This window comes from Taudactylus pleione, unplaced genomic scaffold (genome assembly GCF_031769625.1).
Source record: "Taudactylus pleione unplaced genomic scaffold, aTauple2 ptg000897l, whole genome shotgun sequence".
NCBI lineage: Eukaryota > Metazoa > Chordata > Amphibia > Anura > Myobatrachidae > Taudactylus > Taudactylus pleione.
In genome coordinates, this window is record NW_028285298.1 from 564721 (window position 1) to 577980 (window position 13260).

Below are 13260 nucleotides of genomic sequence, written 5' to 3' on the forward strand. Positions count from 1 at the left end.
TTTTTTTCCGGGGTGTTCTCAGGATTCTCCTGGCTATTGCTTCAGCAAGGAGGGTTTCCGAGTTGGGGGCACTTTCATGTAGTCCCCCCTTCTTAATTATTTTCTCCAGGACAGAGCAGTGCTTCGCACTCGTCCTGAGTGTTTACCTAAGGTTGTCTCTAAGTTCCATATCAATCAGGAACTGGTGGTCCCAGCCTTTCAGTCCCCTGATCTTACAGCAGGGGAGACTTCGTTGGACATTGTCCGTGCTCTCAGAGTTTATGTTGATCGGACTGCTTCTGCTCGAAAGTCCGACTCCTTGTTTGTCCTCTTTGGTTTTCATAAGAGGGGTTGGCCTGCCAACAACCAGACTTTGGCCCGTTGGTTTTGTTCTGTTATTAGGGAGGCTTAGATACGAGAGCATTTACCTGTTCCACCCTCTGTTAAGGCTCATTCCACTCGTTCTGTGGGCCCTTCTTGGGCTGCTAAACGTGGTGCCTCAGCTGTTCAGCTGTGTAAGGCAGCCACTTGGTCTTCGGTTCAAACGTTTCTAAGATTTTATGCGTTTGACACCTTTGCCTCTCAGGATGCATCCTTCGGGCGCAGGATTCTCCTTTCTGCACAGGAGCGTCCCCGCCCTTAGTTGAACTGCTTTGGGACATCCCCAAGGTCAACCCTGTGGACCCCCTATGGACCCTGAAGTAGAAAACAAGAGATATGGTAAGAACTTACCTTTGTTATCTCTGTTTCTACGAAGTCCATAGGGTCCACAGGGCGCCCGCCCTGACGCACCTGGCTTCTAATGGGCTGTGTTGCTGGTCACCGGTATTTCCGTCTCCTTTTTCTGTGAGTATGGTTTCTTGTGTGTTCCAGTCTTCCTTCTCTCTGTTCCATATTCTCCTCCGGCCTAGGCTGCTTACCAACTGAGGTGCCTGTGGCTCGGGGGCGGGGTATAGAGGAGGACCCAAGTGCATCCTGGGAGCTAAAAGCTTAACTGTGTGGTGCCCATGGATCCTGATCCAGCTATATCCCCAAGGTCAACCCTGTGGACCCTATGGACTTCGTAGAAACAGAGATAACAAAGGTAAGTTCTTACCATATCTCTTGTTTTACTAAGCAGTGTTAGGAGACAGAGGGCCTGATTCAGAGCCGCTTGTAAGCGGCCGCTCGTTCGCTCCGAGCGATGTTCGCACATCTGCGCATGTGTATGGGATTTAGTACGCATGCGCGAACCAGTCAGTGCGGCCGAAAATCGTGTGCTCGCAAAATAGCGAATGCCTGCTAATTTGAGTGACAGGATGAGGCGTTTGTGGGTGGTAACAGGGGAAGGTGCTTGAAAACGGGGAGTGGAGATCCGAACGCAGGCGTGCCAAACGGTCAAAACGTGCGTTTAATGGGTGTGCATAATTAACAAAGCAGCGTCATCGACCACGTCTCTTGGGTGTCTTTTAGCCAGAACTGCTCGCATGATTGCGGTAGGAAAATGCAACCACATGAATAGCGAGCAGTTCATTCGCCTTTCGATGTACTCGATTAATCTAATAAATAGCGGAGATGACGTATGATGCGAGCGGCCAGGGGGCGTTTTTTACAAAAAAACGTCTGCATGTTTTGTTCGCTCGTTCAGACATAGAGGCGTCAACAGACCGCAAAGAGCGAACGGTCAATTTAAATAGCCAGCCCCTTTTTCTGGACGAGCGAGCGCAAATAGCGTCCGGCTCTGAATCAGGCCCAGAGTGAAAAGTGATAAGAAAGTGATAAGGTACCAGCCATTCAGCTCCCAAGTTTTCAAACACAGCCTGTGAGATGACAGGGGAGCTGATTGGCTGGCACCTTATCACTCTCTAATCACTTTTCACTCTGTCTCCTAACACTGCTTAGTAAATAGACCACTCAGAGGTGTGCTGAGCCATGTAATAGTGGACCTTTAAAGGGTGTGGCCTCTTGGTAATGTGGGCGGAGTTTGGGCAAAACTGGTCGGAGCTTCTCCAGATGTGGGCGTGGCTTGATGTGGGCGGATGTGTTCCAGTGTTGTTGTTTTTATTTTTTTATTTTTTTGACAGCATATGGGCGTATTCTATTATGGGGACTACTGGGGTTTGTGTGATTGTAATTACATGGTGAGGGGTAGTAAATTAATCTACTTATAGTCATCTACACATAGTGAGGGCATCTATTTTATAGGCGGAAGCATAAAGAATGTAGCTAATTATTATTATAATAATAATAAACTTTATTTATTAGGTGACACAAAGAGTCCACAGCGTCTTACAGATTACAAATACAGATATAGCGCAAACAAATAGGATGTAAACTGCATAACACTACTATGCAAACAAGCGAGTTAATAAACAAACAATGATGGATTATTATTATTAGCCTATTTATTCATTAATATGTATAATTAATTATTAAGCCTTTCAATTCACTAAGAAGCAGCAACATCAGTGTTACTAAGTCAGCTTCTCTTTCTTTCCAGGGGGGACCGGGGTACCTCTACCTTTTAAAAAATAAAGTCGCTACATTTGCCAAAGTGGAGAAAGAAGAGGACCTCATTCAGTAAGTTGTGTTTTCTTGCACCAAGCGATTACCTTGCCGCCGGGGAGATGGCCTCGCTATGTGACTTTTAATGTATTTTGACGAGTGTTTTGTTAGTGATTTACACAGTGATTTGCAATTCCCCTGATCTGCTAAAGGCAGATTGCCATTTAAATCTACACTTCAGGTGAAATAGGTGGGATTTCCCATTCATTGCAATGCACTATGCATTTCAATGGGGTGTAGAAAAACCTATATAATACATTGCTGATTAGGGTTAATTTTTATTGTCAGAAGCCAATAAACCTACCTATATGTTTTGGAATGTGGAAGTAAACCGGAGCATCCAGAGGAAACCCACACAAATACTGAGGTGACATACAAACTCCACACAGATAGGGTGTTTTTCAATAACTGAACTTATGGCCTCAGTGATGCCAACCATGCTGCTAAGTAAAATAGTTTTTGATTTATTTTTTTAAATCTTTCCCCAAAAAAAGATGAAATGCTATTGTGTAATTACAAGTTTATGCAACCTTCAGCATCCAATCACTGCCTAGACATGCTGGCACTTGCGCAACCGCAAATGCCAGCATTTCCTGTCATACGCTGGAGCAGTTCCACAGTAGTATTGTCTTGCTTTGCTGTCGTTAATTTCAATGGGCAATGCATTTCAATGTGCCTTCTGCTCCCATTGAAATAACAATGCCTACTTAAATAAATGGGAAAATATTTAAATTTTAGTAAAATCGTCCGAATTAAAAAAACAAAAAAAACAAAACAATAAATTAAATTAAACTAAGTAAAAATAATAATAATAGAGAGCTGAGTTTGAAGGATGAATGAATGACTTACTCATGGTGATAAGTCTGCCTGCTGATGTAATGCAGAGATGCAGCTCAGTGATTATACAGTAACATACTATTATTACCATGTAATTATATGTGCACGACGTGTTAGAACCTTTATCCTCTGTAGGATTGATATCAATAATGTATCTCTGCTTTTATAGGTTCTGGCGGAGGCTGAGCAAGTTAATGAGCAAAATTAACCCAGAACCCAACAAGATCTACATTATGGGGTGCTACGTACTGGGGAACCCCAATGGAGAGAAGGTACATTAGAGGCACAATGCTGTATATGGGATGTGTGCAGGGAGAGTGAGGCACAGTGCTGTGTATGGGATGTGTGCAGGGAGAGTGAGGCACAGTGCTGTATATGGGATGTGTGCAGGGAGAGTGAGGCACAATGCTGTATATGGGATGTGTGCAGGGAGAGTGAGGCACGGTGCTGTGTATGGGATGTGTGCAGGGAGAGTGAGGCACAGTGCTGTAGATGGGATGTGTGCAGGGAGAGTGAGGCACGGTGCTGTAGATGGGATGTGTGCTGGGAGAGTGAGGCACGGTGCTGTAGATGGGATGTGTGCAGGGAGAGTGAGGCACAGTGCTGTAGATGGGATGTGTGCAGGGAGAGTGAGGCACAGTGCTGTATATTGGATGTGTGCAGGGAGAGTGAGGCACAGTGATGTATATGGGATGTGTGCAGGGAGAGTGAGGCACGGTGCTGTATATGGGGTGTGTGCAGGGAGAGTGAGGCACGGTGCTGTATATTAGATGTGTGCAGGGAGAGTGAGGCACGGTGCTGTATATGGGATGTGTGCAGGGAGAGTGAGGCACGGTGCTGTATATGGGATGTGTGCAGGGAGAGTGAGGCACGGTGCTGTATATGGGATGTGTGCAGGGAGAGTGAGGCACGGTGCTGTATATGGGATGTGTGCAGGGAGAGTGAGGCACGGTGCTGTATATGGGATGTGTGCAGGGAGAGTGAGGCACGGTGCTGTATATGGGATGTGTGCAGGGAGAGTGAGGCACGGTGCTGTATATGGGATGTGTGCAGGGAGAGTGAGGCACGGTGCTGTATATGGGATGTGTGCAGGGAGAGTGAGGCACGGTGCTGTATATGGGATGTGTGCAGGGAGAGTGAGGCACGGTGCTGTATATGGGATGTGTGCAGGGAGAGTGAGGCACGGTGCTGTATATGGGATGTGTGCAGGGAGAGTGAGGCACGGTGCTGTAGATGGGATGTGTGCAGGTAGAGTGAGGCACGGTGCTGTATATGGGATGTGTGCAGGGAGAGTGAGGCACGGTGCTGTATATGGGATGTGTGCAGGGAGAGTGAGGCACGGTGCTGTATATGGGATGTGTGCAGGGAGAGTGAGGCACAGTGCTGTGTATGGGATGTGTGCAGGGAGAGTGAGGCACAGTGCTGTATATGGGATGTGTGCAGGGAGAGTGAGGCACGGTGCTGTAGATGGGATGTGTGCAGGGAGAGTGAGGCACGGTGCTGTATATGGGATGTGTGCAGGTAGAGTGAGGCACGGTGCTGTATATGGGATGTGTGCAGGGAGAGTGAGGCATGGTGCTGTATATGAGATGTGTGCAGGGAGAGTGAGGCACGGTGCTGTATATGGGATGTGTGCAGGAAGAGTGAGGCACGGTGCTGTATATGGGATGTGTGCAGGGAGAGTGAGGCACGGTGCTGTATATGGGATGTGTGCAGGAAGAGTGGTGTGCAGGGAGAGTGAGGCACAGTGCTGTATATGGGATGTGTGCAGGGAGTCACAGTGGTGTATATGGGATGTGTGCAGGGAGAGTGAGGCACGGTGCTGTATATTAGATGTGTGCAGGGAGGCACAGTGGTGTATATGGGATGTGTGCAGGGGGAGTGAGGCACGGTGCTGTATATGGGATGTGTGCAGGGAGAGTGAGGCACAGTACTGTATATGGGGTGTGTGCAGGGAGATTGTGATTGGGATGCATGTGAAGACTGATAACATCGGCCTATTGCGTGTGACTCAGAAAGAGGCCCCTTAGCAGCAGGAAAGGAGGAGCCCCACCGATTGAGAGGCTGACGGATTGTCTGTAATGGGATCTCTATGTAGCCGTGTCAGCGGCCGTCCTGTAACTGTGATCTTCTCCCCTCGCAGCTTTTCCAGAATCTGAAGAACCTTATGAGCCCATACCGGATCGAGTTTAAGTCTCCTCTCGAGCTTTCGGCACAAGGTAATTTCTGCGACCCAGGTCCAACAATCCCGTTTGACAGTTCATATAGCAGAGTTATCTGTACCTCCCATGACAGCATCTCCACAGTGACTGACATAGCAATTACATGCCTCATGCCTCACTGGGGCCCTGATTCGGAGTTGGGGGCAAAGCAAAAAGGTCAAGTAACTTTGTATCTGGAACCATCCATGCTACAATGCAAGGGGTGCGTTTTTTGCATGCAGGGTAAATACTGGCTGCTTTTGCATGTAGCCCACAAATACTAGACGGCTTTATTTTTACATTGCAATTTAGAGGTCAGTTTGGAGACACGCTGTTCTCAAATCTAAATCTCTCTGCACATGTTAAATCGGCCCCCCTGCAGCGCGGCATGGTTTTACCCAGGTGCCAAGTTACTTCTTGTTTTTTTTCTTTACTCCCAACTCAGAATCAGCCTCTGGGAGCGTAAGCTGAATCCAGAGTCGGACTGGCCCACGGGTGTAGGGGAAATCTCCGGTGGGCCCCACCCCCTCCTCTAGGGGTCAGTAACTTGGTGGGGCAGGGTCATGGATGAACTTGGGCGCTTGATTTGTTTCTACGGAAACTACAGCAAGATTAGCCCTCCTGCCAATCACAGTGGGTAGTTCTGGCTCACCCCTTTCCCCTCCTTTATAAAGGGGCTCCGTGCTTTGCATGTTCTCTCTCTAACGGTTGGCCACACCCCCTCTGCTGGCTGGCCACACCCTTCGGTGTGCCCTTCATGCCCCATTCTGACACTGGCCGAAGCTCATGATGAATATAATATCTTGGAGGTCGGAGAGAGCATCTGTTCGATGGTTTAATTTTCCCCTCCAGTAATTGGACCAACTTGATGATAATTGGGAATAATTGGGATCAGTCATGCAGTCCACACTTGTCACTCTCTCGGCAGATTCAATGTTACGCGGTATGATTCCAAATCGTAGCAACTTCAGCAGCAATTATTAACTTTTCACCCAGAGCTCCGTCACCGGACTTATGTCATGTCAAACGCACAGACGAGCAGACTAATGGATACAGACGTGTTTTCTTGGACTGGGAAACACTATTCCCAGGCTAAGGATGGAGATTTATCAATCCTTCTGAAGATGACAAGTGGAGAAGTAACTGATTGCAACCAATCTAGTTACCATTTATCTCTAGTACATTATACAAATGCTAGAAATATAAATGATTGCTTAAATCCGATTTGGCCTATGGTCAGCACCATCACTTGTCCTCGTTAGAAGGTTTGATCAATCTCTCCCTGTATAATGTATTATTTATTTTACTAAATGTGTATGTCTGTGAAGTATTGTATTATTACATGCATGTCTGTTTAATATACAATACTGTACGTGTTATCTCCTGTATATAATGATTGCCAACGTCATTCATATTAGTCTACAAAATGACATAATGACTACTGTAGATGATACTCAGAGTTCCCTCGGTCAGTACAAAAGGCCCCAGGCGACGTTAATATATGTAGGTCGCAGAATTCTTCTGCTACTATTCTCACCACTTAGATTAGGGGGTATATTTACTAAAGTGCGGGTTTATAGAAGTGGAGTTGTTGCCCATAGTAACCAAACAGAATCTACTTATCATTTATCTATCACCTTCTAGAAGATAATAGTTAGAATCTGATTGGTTGCTATGGGCAACATCTCCACTTCTAAAAACCTGCACTTTAGTAAACATACCCTTAGGAGGCCAGTGATGTGTGGTGAGGTCAGTGGCTGGGGAGGCACACATGGAGATGGGTCTGAGTGCTGGGAGCCTGTCTCACCCCCTACTCACTGTAACTCTCCCCTCACTACACTAAGCTCTCCTACCTACATCACTGTGTCTTCTCTTGCTGCTGCTGACTGAGTTCCGATCTCTAAACACTGCACTGCACTTCCTGGTCACATGACACAGCCAAGGTATCCATCAGTGCTCAAAGCACTCTCCCCCATACTCAGAGGCATGCCTCTATTAGGTCTCTTTCTGTGCAGCTTACTGCCCGTGGTATGGTCCCGCCCCCAGCTCTGCAAGCAGTGTCTAACTATACAGAAGCAACGCTGAGCTGTTGCTATCAAATCTCTCGTCTCCCTGCAGTCCCAGGTAGCTCCACAAAGCTGGTGAGTGTTAACTATAAAAATGATCACAATAAACAAAGAAGATGAATAAGTTATAAATATCTTCTTTATATTATTCTAATCATTTTATATCAAATCTCTGGAGTATGAGAGGGGAGGCTCGGCCTCCCCTGCCTACCCTGACCGCACGTTCCCTGTAGGAGGCGCATTATGCCATGTAATGACATATAAAATTCTTGCTACAGAGAACTAAGCTAGAGTAGTGTTGCAGGAAAAGCGAATATAGTGTTACGGAGACATCCAATCAAATCTAGCGCTAATTGCCTTTTTAGTGAACACCCCTCGAGATCTTGATGGTGTCTTATAATAAGCAAAGTCCAGAAAATAGATATAGGGCCTGATTCAGACCCACTCGCGAGCGGCTGTCCGCTCGCAAGTGGGTCGATGTTACGGACTGAGCATGCGCACGACGGAAAGTCCTTCGCTCATTGTGTCTGATCAAAGGGGGCGTGCTGTCGATGTTGATTGACAGCACGCCCCCTTTGGTAGGCGTGCCGGGGGCGTGCCTCCCTGCCGGGGGCGTTCCCACGGGAACGCCTCCCGTCAGAAGCCGGCCCACTGACATCACTAGTGATGTCAGTGGGAGTGATTTTGGCTCTGATAGAGCCAAAATCACTCCGGAGCTTGCGGTTGAAAACCTCAACCGCAGGCTCCGGCTCGCAATTTCGATGGTCGCAATGGTCTCGACCATCGCGGCCATCAAAATGCACGCTCGTATAGCCTGTGGGTGGTGATCCACAGCTATACGAGCGTCCAGAAGGACGCTCCATTTCATGGAGGCCGGCCCTCATTCAGAGCGTGCGCTCTGCTCAGAGCGTACGGCTCTGAATGAGGGCCATAATGCCTTATGTGCTAGCCTGCGAGGTGCATGCACCGACGTAATTACAGCGAGTTACCCCCTATTTTTGAAGCCGCAATAATTTCAAAAGGCAAAGCCAACCTGGTGTTGCCGTCTAAATGATTGCCGCTTTAAGAAATATGAGCTATCTCGCCAGAAGCGCACTTGTGCCAGCCTCTTGCAGGCTATTACGTAAGGCCCTTAATATAAATATTATTGAATGACAGAAAATAAGTTAGCCAGTCACTGATCATCAGCCACTCGTAGTAAGACCACCTTATCTTTTCTACTTTCAGGAAAGCAATTGATTGAAGCCTATTTTGACTTTCGATTATATCGCCTCTGGAAGACTCGTCAACACTCCAAGATGCTGGATTACGATGACATTTTATGAGACTACAGCAAACCGTGTCAGGAGTACTTTTTTTGTGTCGACCTCCAGCGGGCTATAAAGTGTCTACTGGGATCTTCCGGTACGGAGAGCGTAGAACCGGGGATCGAAAAACGTAAGGTGAAGAGGCGGAGTCTACTGGCGATTCCGCGCGTGTGGTTTACCTTGGGACGTAGTTGGCGCAAGGCTGGAGAAGCCTGAGCCAGAAGATAGAGTGTAGAGCATAGAGAACAAGAAGTCTTCATACTGAGCGTCACCAATTCAGGGCAAAACAAACTCACCAAGAAACCGCTGGGTCCCAAAGGACCCGCCATGACTCAAGCTCAGGTTTTATTAAGAAAATAATATGAACAATTCATGCACTAACGAGCAAAGGACCCCAACTAGCCTTCAAAACCACAGTGAACTTATTGTAGCAAATCCAGGTGACTTTTTATTTCCTATTCCGCACAGAGGGCGAAGGACATCGAGGACGCAAAGACTGAACGCTTCCGGAAGCGTCGTAGCTCGTATTTCAAGTAGTAACACTGGAGGTATTATATGGCGATATATCTACATATCCTATAATGGGGGTATTTTATGCGGGGTAATTTAGGATTTAAGTGCAATTTTTTTTCAAGAGCAAATAGCATATTGTATTGTTGGAAGTGCAAAGGTTCTTCTGCCATCCTGCACGGTGTGTGTCGTGTAGACAATGCTGGGCACAGTAGTTCAACATCTTTTGTAGACATTTAGATCACCAGCAAATTATGTGTCGTTTCCCTCCCACCTCACGGCCGATCTTGCGTCATGCGCTGTGTGTCGCGTTTCGGGAGGCTCCGCGAGTAGCTTCACATGAACCCCGGAGCCTCCTGACGCCTCCAGTACTTTATAGGTGGCCGGGTTTGTTACTAGGCGCACACCTAACACTTGTTGCAATATATTGATATTATCGTTACGTGAACAAAGTAGGCTTCAATAGAAATAGATGTACAGTATACAAAATTGTTAATGACATATATTTACTATAGACTTTGACTATAAAGGCGACTAGCCACGGTGATGGCGGCTCGTCCCGTCTCGGAAAAGCGTCTGATGGAGGTTTTTGGCAGCATCACTTTCCGGGGGATGCCTGTAATTTGCGGCATGAGGCGCCTGGTCTTGTGCCTCGTGCTAGGCTGTACAGTTGCAGTGCGGGACATCCTGGCGATGTTAGTCATTATATAGCGCCATCATTTCTGGGCCGGTGACGTGAGTTATTAGCGGATAGATCGCTGCCTTTTGTACCTTACACTTTATATTCTCTCATCACAAAATTAAATCATTTTTGGTGTTTTGGGCCCAGGTTTTTAGGTTGATTTTGGGTCCGAAATAAATTCATAAGAATCATTTCATCACAGAGTGCGAGAGGCATTTCCATGTGTTCTATGCTAAGTACATAGCAGATTACATTATGGATGTTAGTGTGAATACAGAAGCCAGAACTTAAATCTACCTTTAAAAGCCAGATCTTTGTAACTTGTATTAGTTCGACCACTTCTGCTATTAATCACACATTGACGCTAAATGGTCCATTTTATTATATATGTTTTACATAGTACCTTACGCAGCATGCAGAGATAATATAGACTATATATACATATATAATGCAATACTGAGTTGAAATATCCGCATACTGTACAGCCACAGGTGCTTGTACAGAACATCCAGGTGACCTATACCATTTACAGCAGGGAGGGCGTAATGTCCATAATTAGGCAATGCATTTTTAAATATTGAGCTGGGCCTGCATTGCTTTCTACGTTACCCCCTAAAGGGGAACTTTTCATTTCCTGCATTGTGTTGGAAGCTAGCGAATGGACATTATAAAAAATTGTCAAAGCCAATGACAGCACCCATTGTCTTGTCCAGTCACCTCCATTAGGGGGCGCTGTGATATAAATGTAAATACATTTCAGCACCCATTGTCTTGTCCAGTCATCTCCATTAGGGGGCGCTGTGATATAAATGTAAATACATTTCAGCACCCATTGTCTTGTCCAGTCACCTCCATTAGGGGGCGCTGTGATATAAATGTAAATACATTTCAGCACCCATTGTCTTGTCCAGTCACCTCCATTAGGGGGCGCTGTGATATAAATGTAAATACATTTCAGCACCCATTGTCTTGTCCAGTCACCTCCATTAGGGGGCGCTGTGATATAAATGTAAATACATTTCAGCACCCAGAGTCTTGTCCAGTCATCTCCATTAGGGGGCGCTGTGATATAAATGTAAATACATTTCAGCACCCATTGTCTTGTCCAGTCACCTCCATTAGGGGGCGCTGTGATATAAATGTAAATACATTTCAGCACCCATTGTCTTGTCCAGTCACCTCCATTAGGGGGCGCTGTGATATAAATGTAAATACATTTCAGCACCCATTGTCTTGTCCAGTCACCTCCATTAGGGGGCGCTGTGATATAAATGTAAATACATTTCAGCACCCAGAGTCTGGTTCTCCGCTGGTGGTAGCCATAATAGTAATGTAAATCTTGCATTTCATTAGATTTTACATACAAGGTTTATATTCTATGGGTAAACAGAATACACACGGATCCAGCATGAGTGACAAATTGTGAGGGAGCAAGCAACTTCAAACATAATACAATTATATGGTCCCTGTTCAGAAGAGCTTACAATCTTAAATTTATTTCATGCGCCAATCCGGTTTCTAAATTTTAGTTCTAAAAAAGAAAAAAGTTCACCCATTTACCGACCTTCCAACCTCACTCCTTTTTGCGCACGGTGACTATAATAGGTCTCTGCTTTTCCTGCTTATCTTTGCGTGCAATAACTCCGGCTGAATTTATCAATCAATAGAAGTGTAAAAATCCCTTTAACTCCGGTTATTAATTCAGCCCCCATAATTATAGGCTGGAAAATCAGAGGGAAAACATTATTATGCTGTGACAGGAGTCGAGGTGGGTGGGAGGTATATATAATGTTGTTATGTATTTTGTACCTGTGTAGAAGAACGGACCATAAACCTGGGTGCATTTGGTAAGATCAGAAGTGCAGAGATTTCTTATTTATTGCATATATAAAGAAAATATTGTACATTTTTATGTTGCTTAGAGCCGTTCCTCGGTCTAATTATATATACGCGCTTCTGCAATATATGGGACATACGTGTTATCTCGGGAGGGTCTCACCTTGTTTCTGCGGGTTAGGTTTCAAAATCAATAGAGCCGGCCCTCACCGATTTAGTGCCCTGCGCAAGACTTTAGCCGGTGCCCCCAGCTCACGTGAATATGGCACCAATTGATGGCCCATCTCCTCGCGGGCGGTGACGTGGTCACGCTGCTGGGAGTGGTCTCGTGGTCTGCTGATGTGGTGGAGAGACGCATAGAGGAGCGCTGGTGGCTCCTTCCTTTCAGGGCGACATGGGGGTGGGCTCCAGTACTTGCTCAGTGTTTGTCTGTCCCCCCCCCCCAACAACAGTGGCGCCTTACGCATTCGCCTACATGGCCTATGTCCAGGGCCGGCCCTGATAATAATCCATGTATTGTAGACAAACTGAAAACAGACGACATATACGAGGATAGATGGAATAATGTGGCATTAAGCATAGCATCCAATCAGATGTTAGCTTATATTTCCCACACTGCATTAGTTAAATCACTGGTGTATCCGTATCCAAATTCTCAATCTATGTCACTCTAGACGTTATGTGAATTTGTGCATTACAATTTAGTTGGTACCTCATTTTCTTCTTGGGCATCAGTTTTCATAAACGTCCCCCAAACCTCTAGACCTCAAACCCTCCTGAAGCCAGGAAATTACTGTTGGGAGACAGAAATATAAGGACACAATTATCAGTGTGGAGAAAAAAATTTGAGTATTCACAGTAACTACAGATTTGACCCTGTTGCTGAAATTAACGTGGGCAGATAATATTTCCCATATCACATGAGGGATTTAGTAGATGTCAGTTTATTCAAAATAATGATGTCACGCAAAGCCCATTATATTTGTGCAATATGAAAGACTTGGCCATAACAAGACGTCTGGCAAGGTGGAAACAAATAGGAAAAAAAATCTTGTTCAGAAGCGCGTTTCGTCCATTGTATTGCCGTTTTCATAAGAGCTGGTTCTGTTTACTTTTGTATTGACAACGTTCTAACGCTCTGATTGCTGGGTGACCACAACCCCACTCCCAGTGACTTACACACAGACATCACTGGGATGAAAAATGAACATAAACAGGCACTGCCGCCCTAGAGAAAGGCCCGTAAAGAGCAACTATTAACATAAATCAACTCAATACCTTTGTAAAAACTAGTTTTC

The 13260-nt window shown here is 45.9% G+C and overlaps 1 protein-coding gene across 2 annotated transcripts in view; it reads left to right on the forward strand.

The window, feature by feature from the left end:
• The window catches only part of NSMF (NMDA receptor synaptonuclear signaling and neuronal migration factor), a 52290-nt gene extending 43055 nt beyond the window's left edge, over window positions 1–9235 (forward strand). For both annotated transcript variants that reach the window (XM_088459124.1, XM_088459125.1), the window contains 4 exons: window positions 2459–2538; window positions 3530–3632; window positions 5504–5579; window positions 8855–9235. In XM_088459124.1, the coding sequence (XP_088315250.1) occupies window positions 2459–2538; window positions 3530–3632; window positions 5504–5579; window positions 8855–8952 (357 nt within the window). In that variant the 3' untranslated portion in view covers window positions 8953–9235. The remainder of the gene's footprint in view (window positions 1–2458; window positions 2539–3529; window positions 3633–5503; window positions 5580–8854) is intronic.
• The last annotated feature ends 4025 nt before the right edge of the window (window positions 9236–13260 follow it).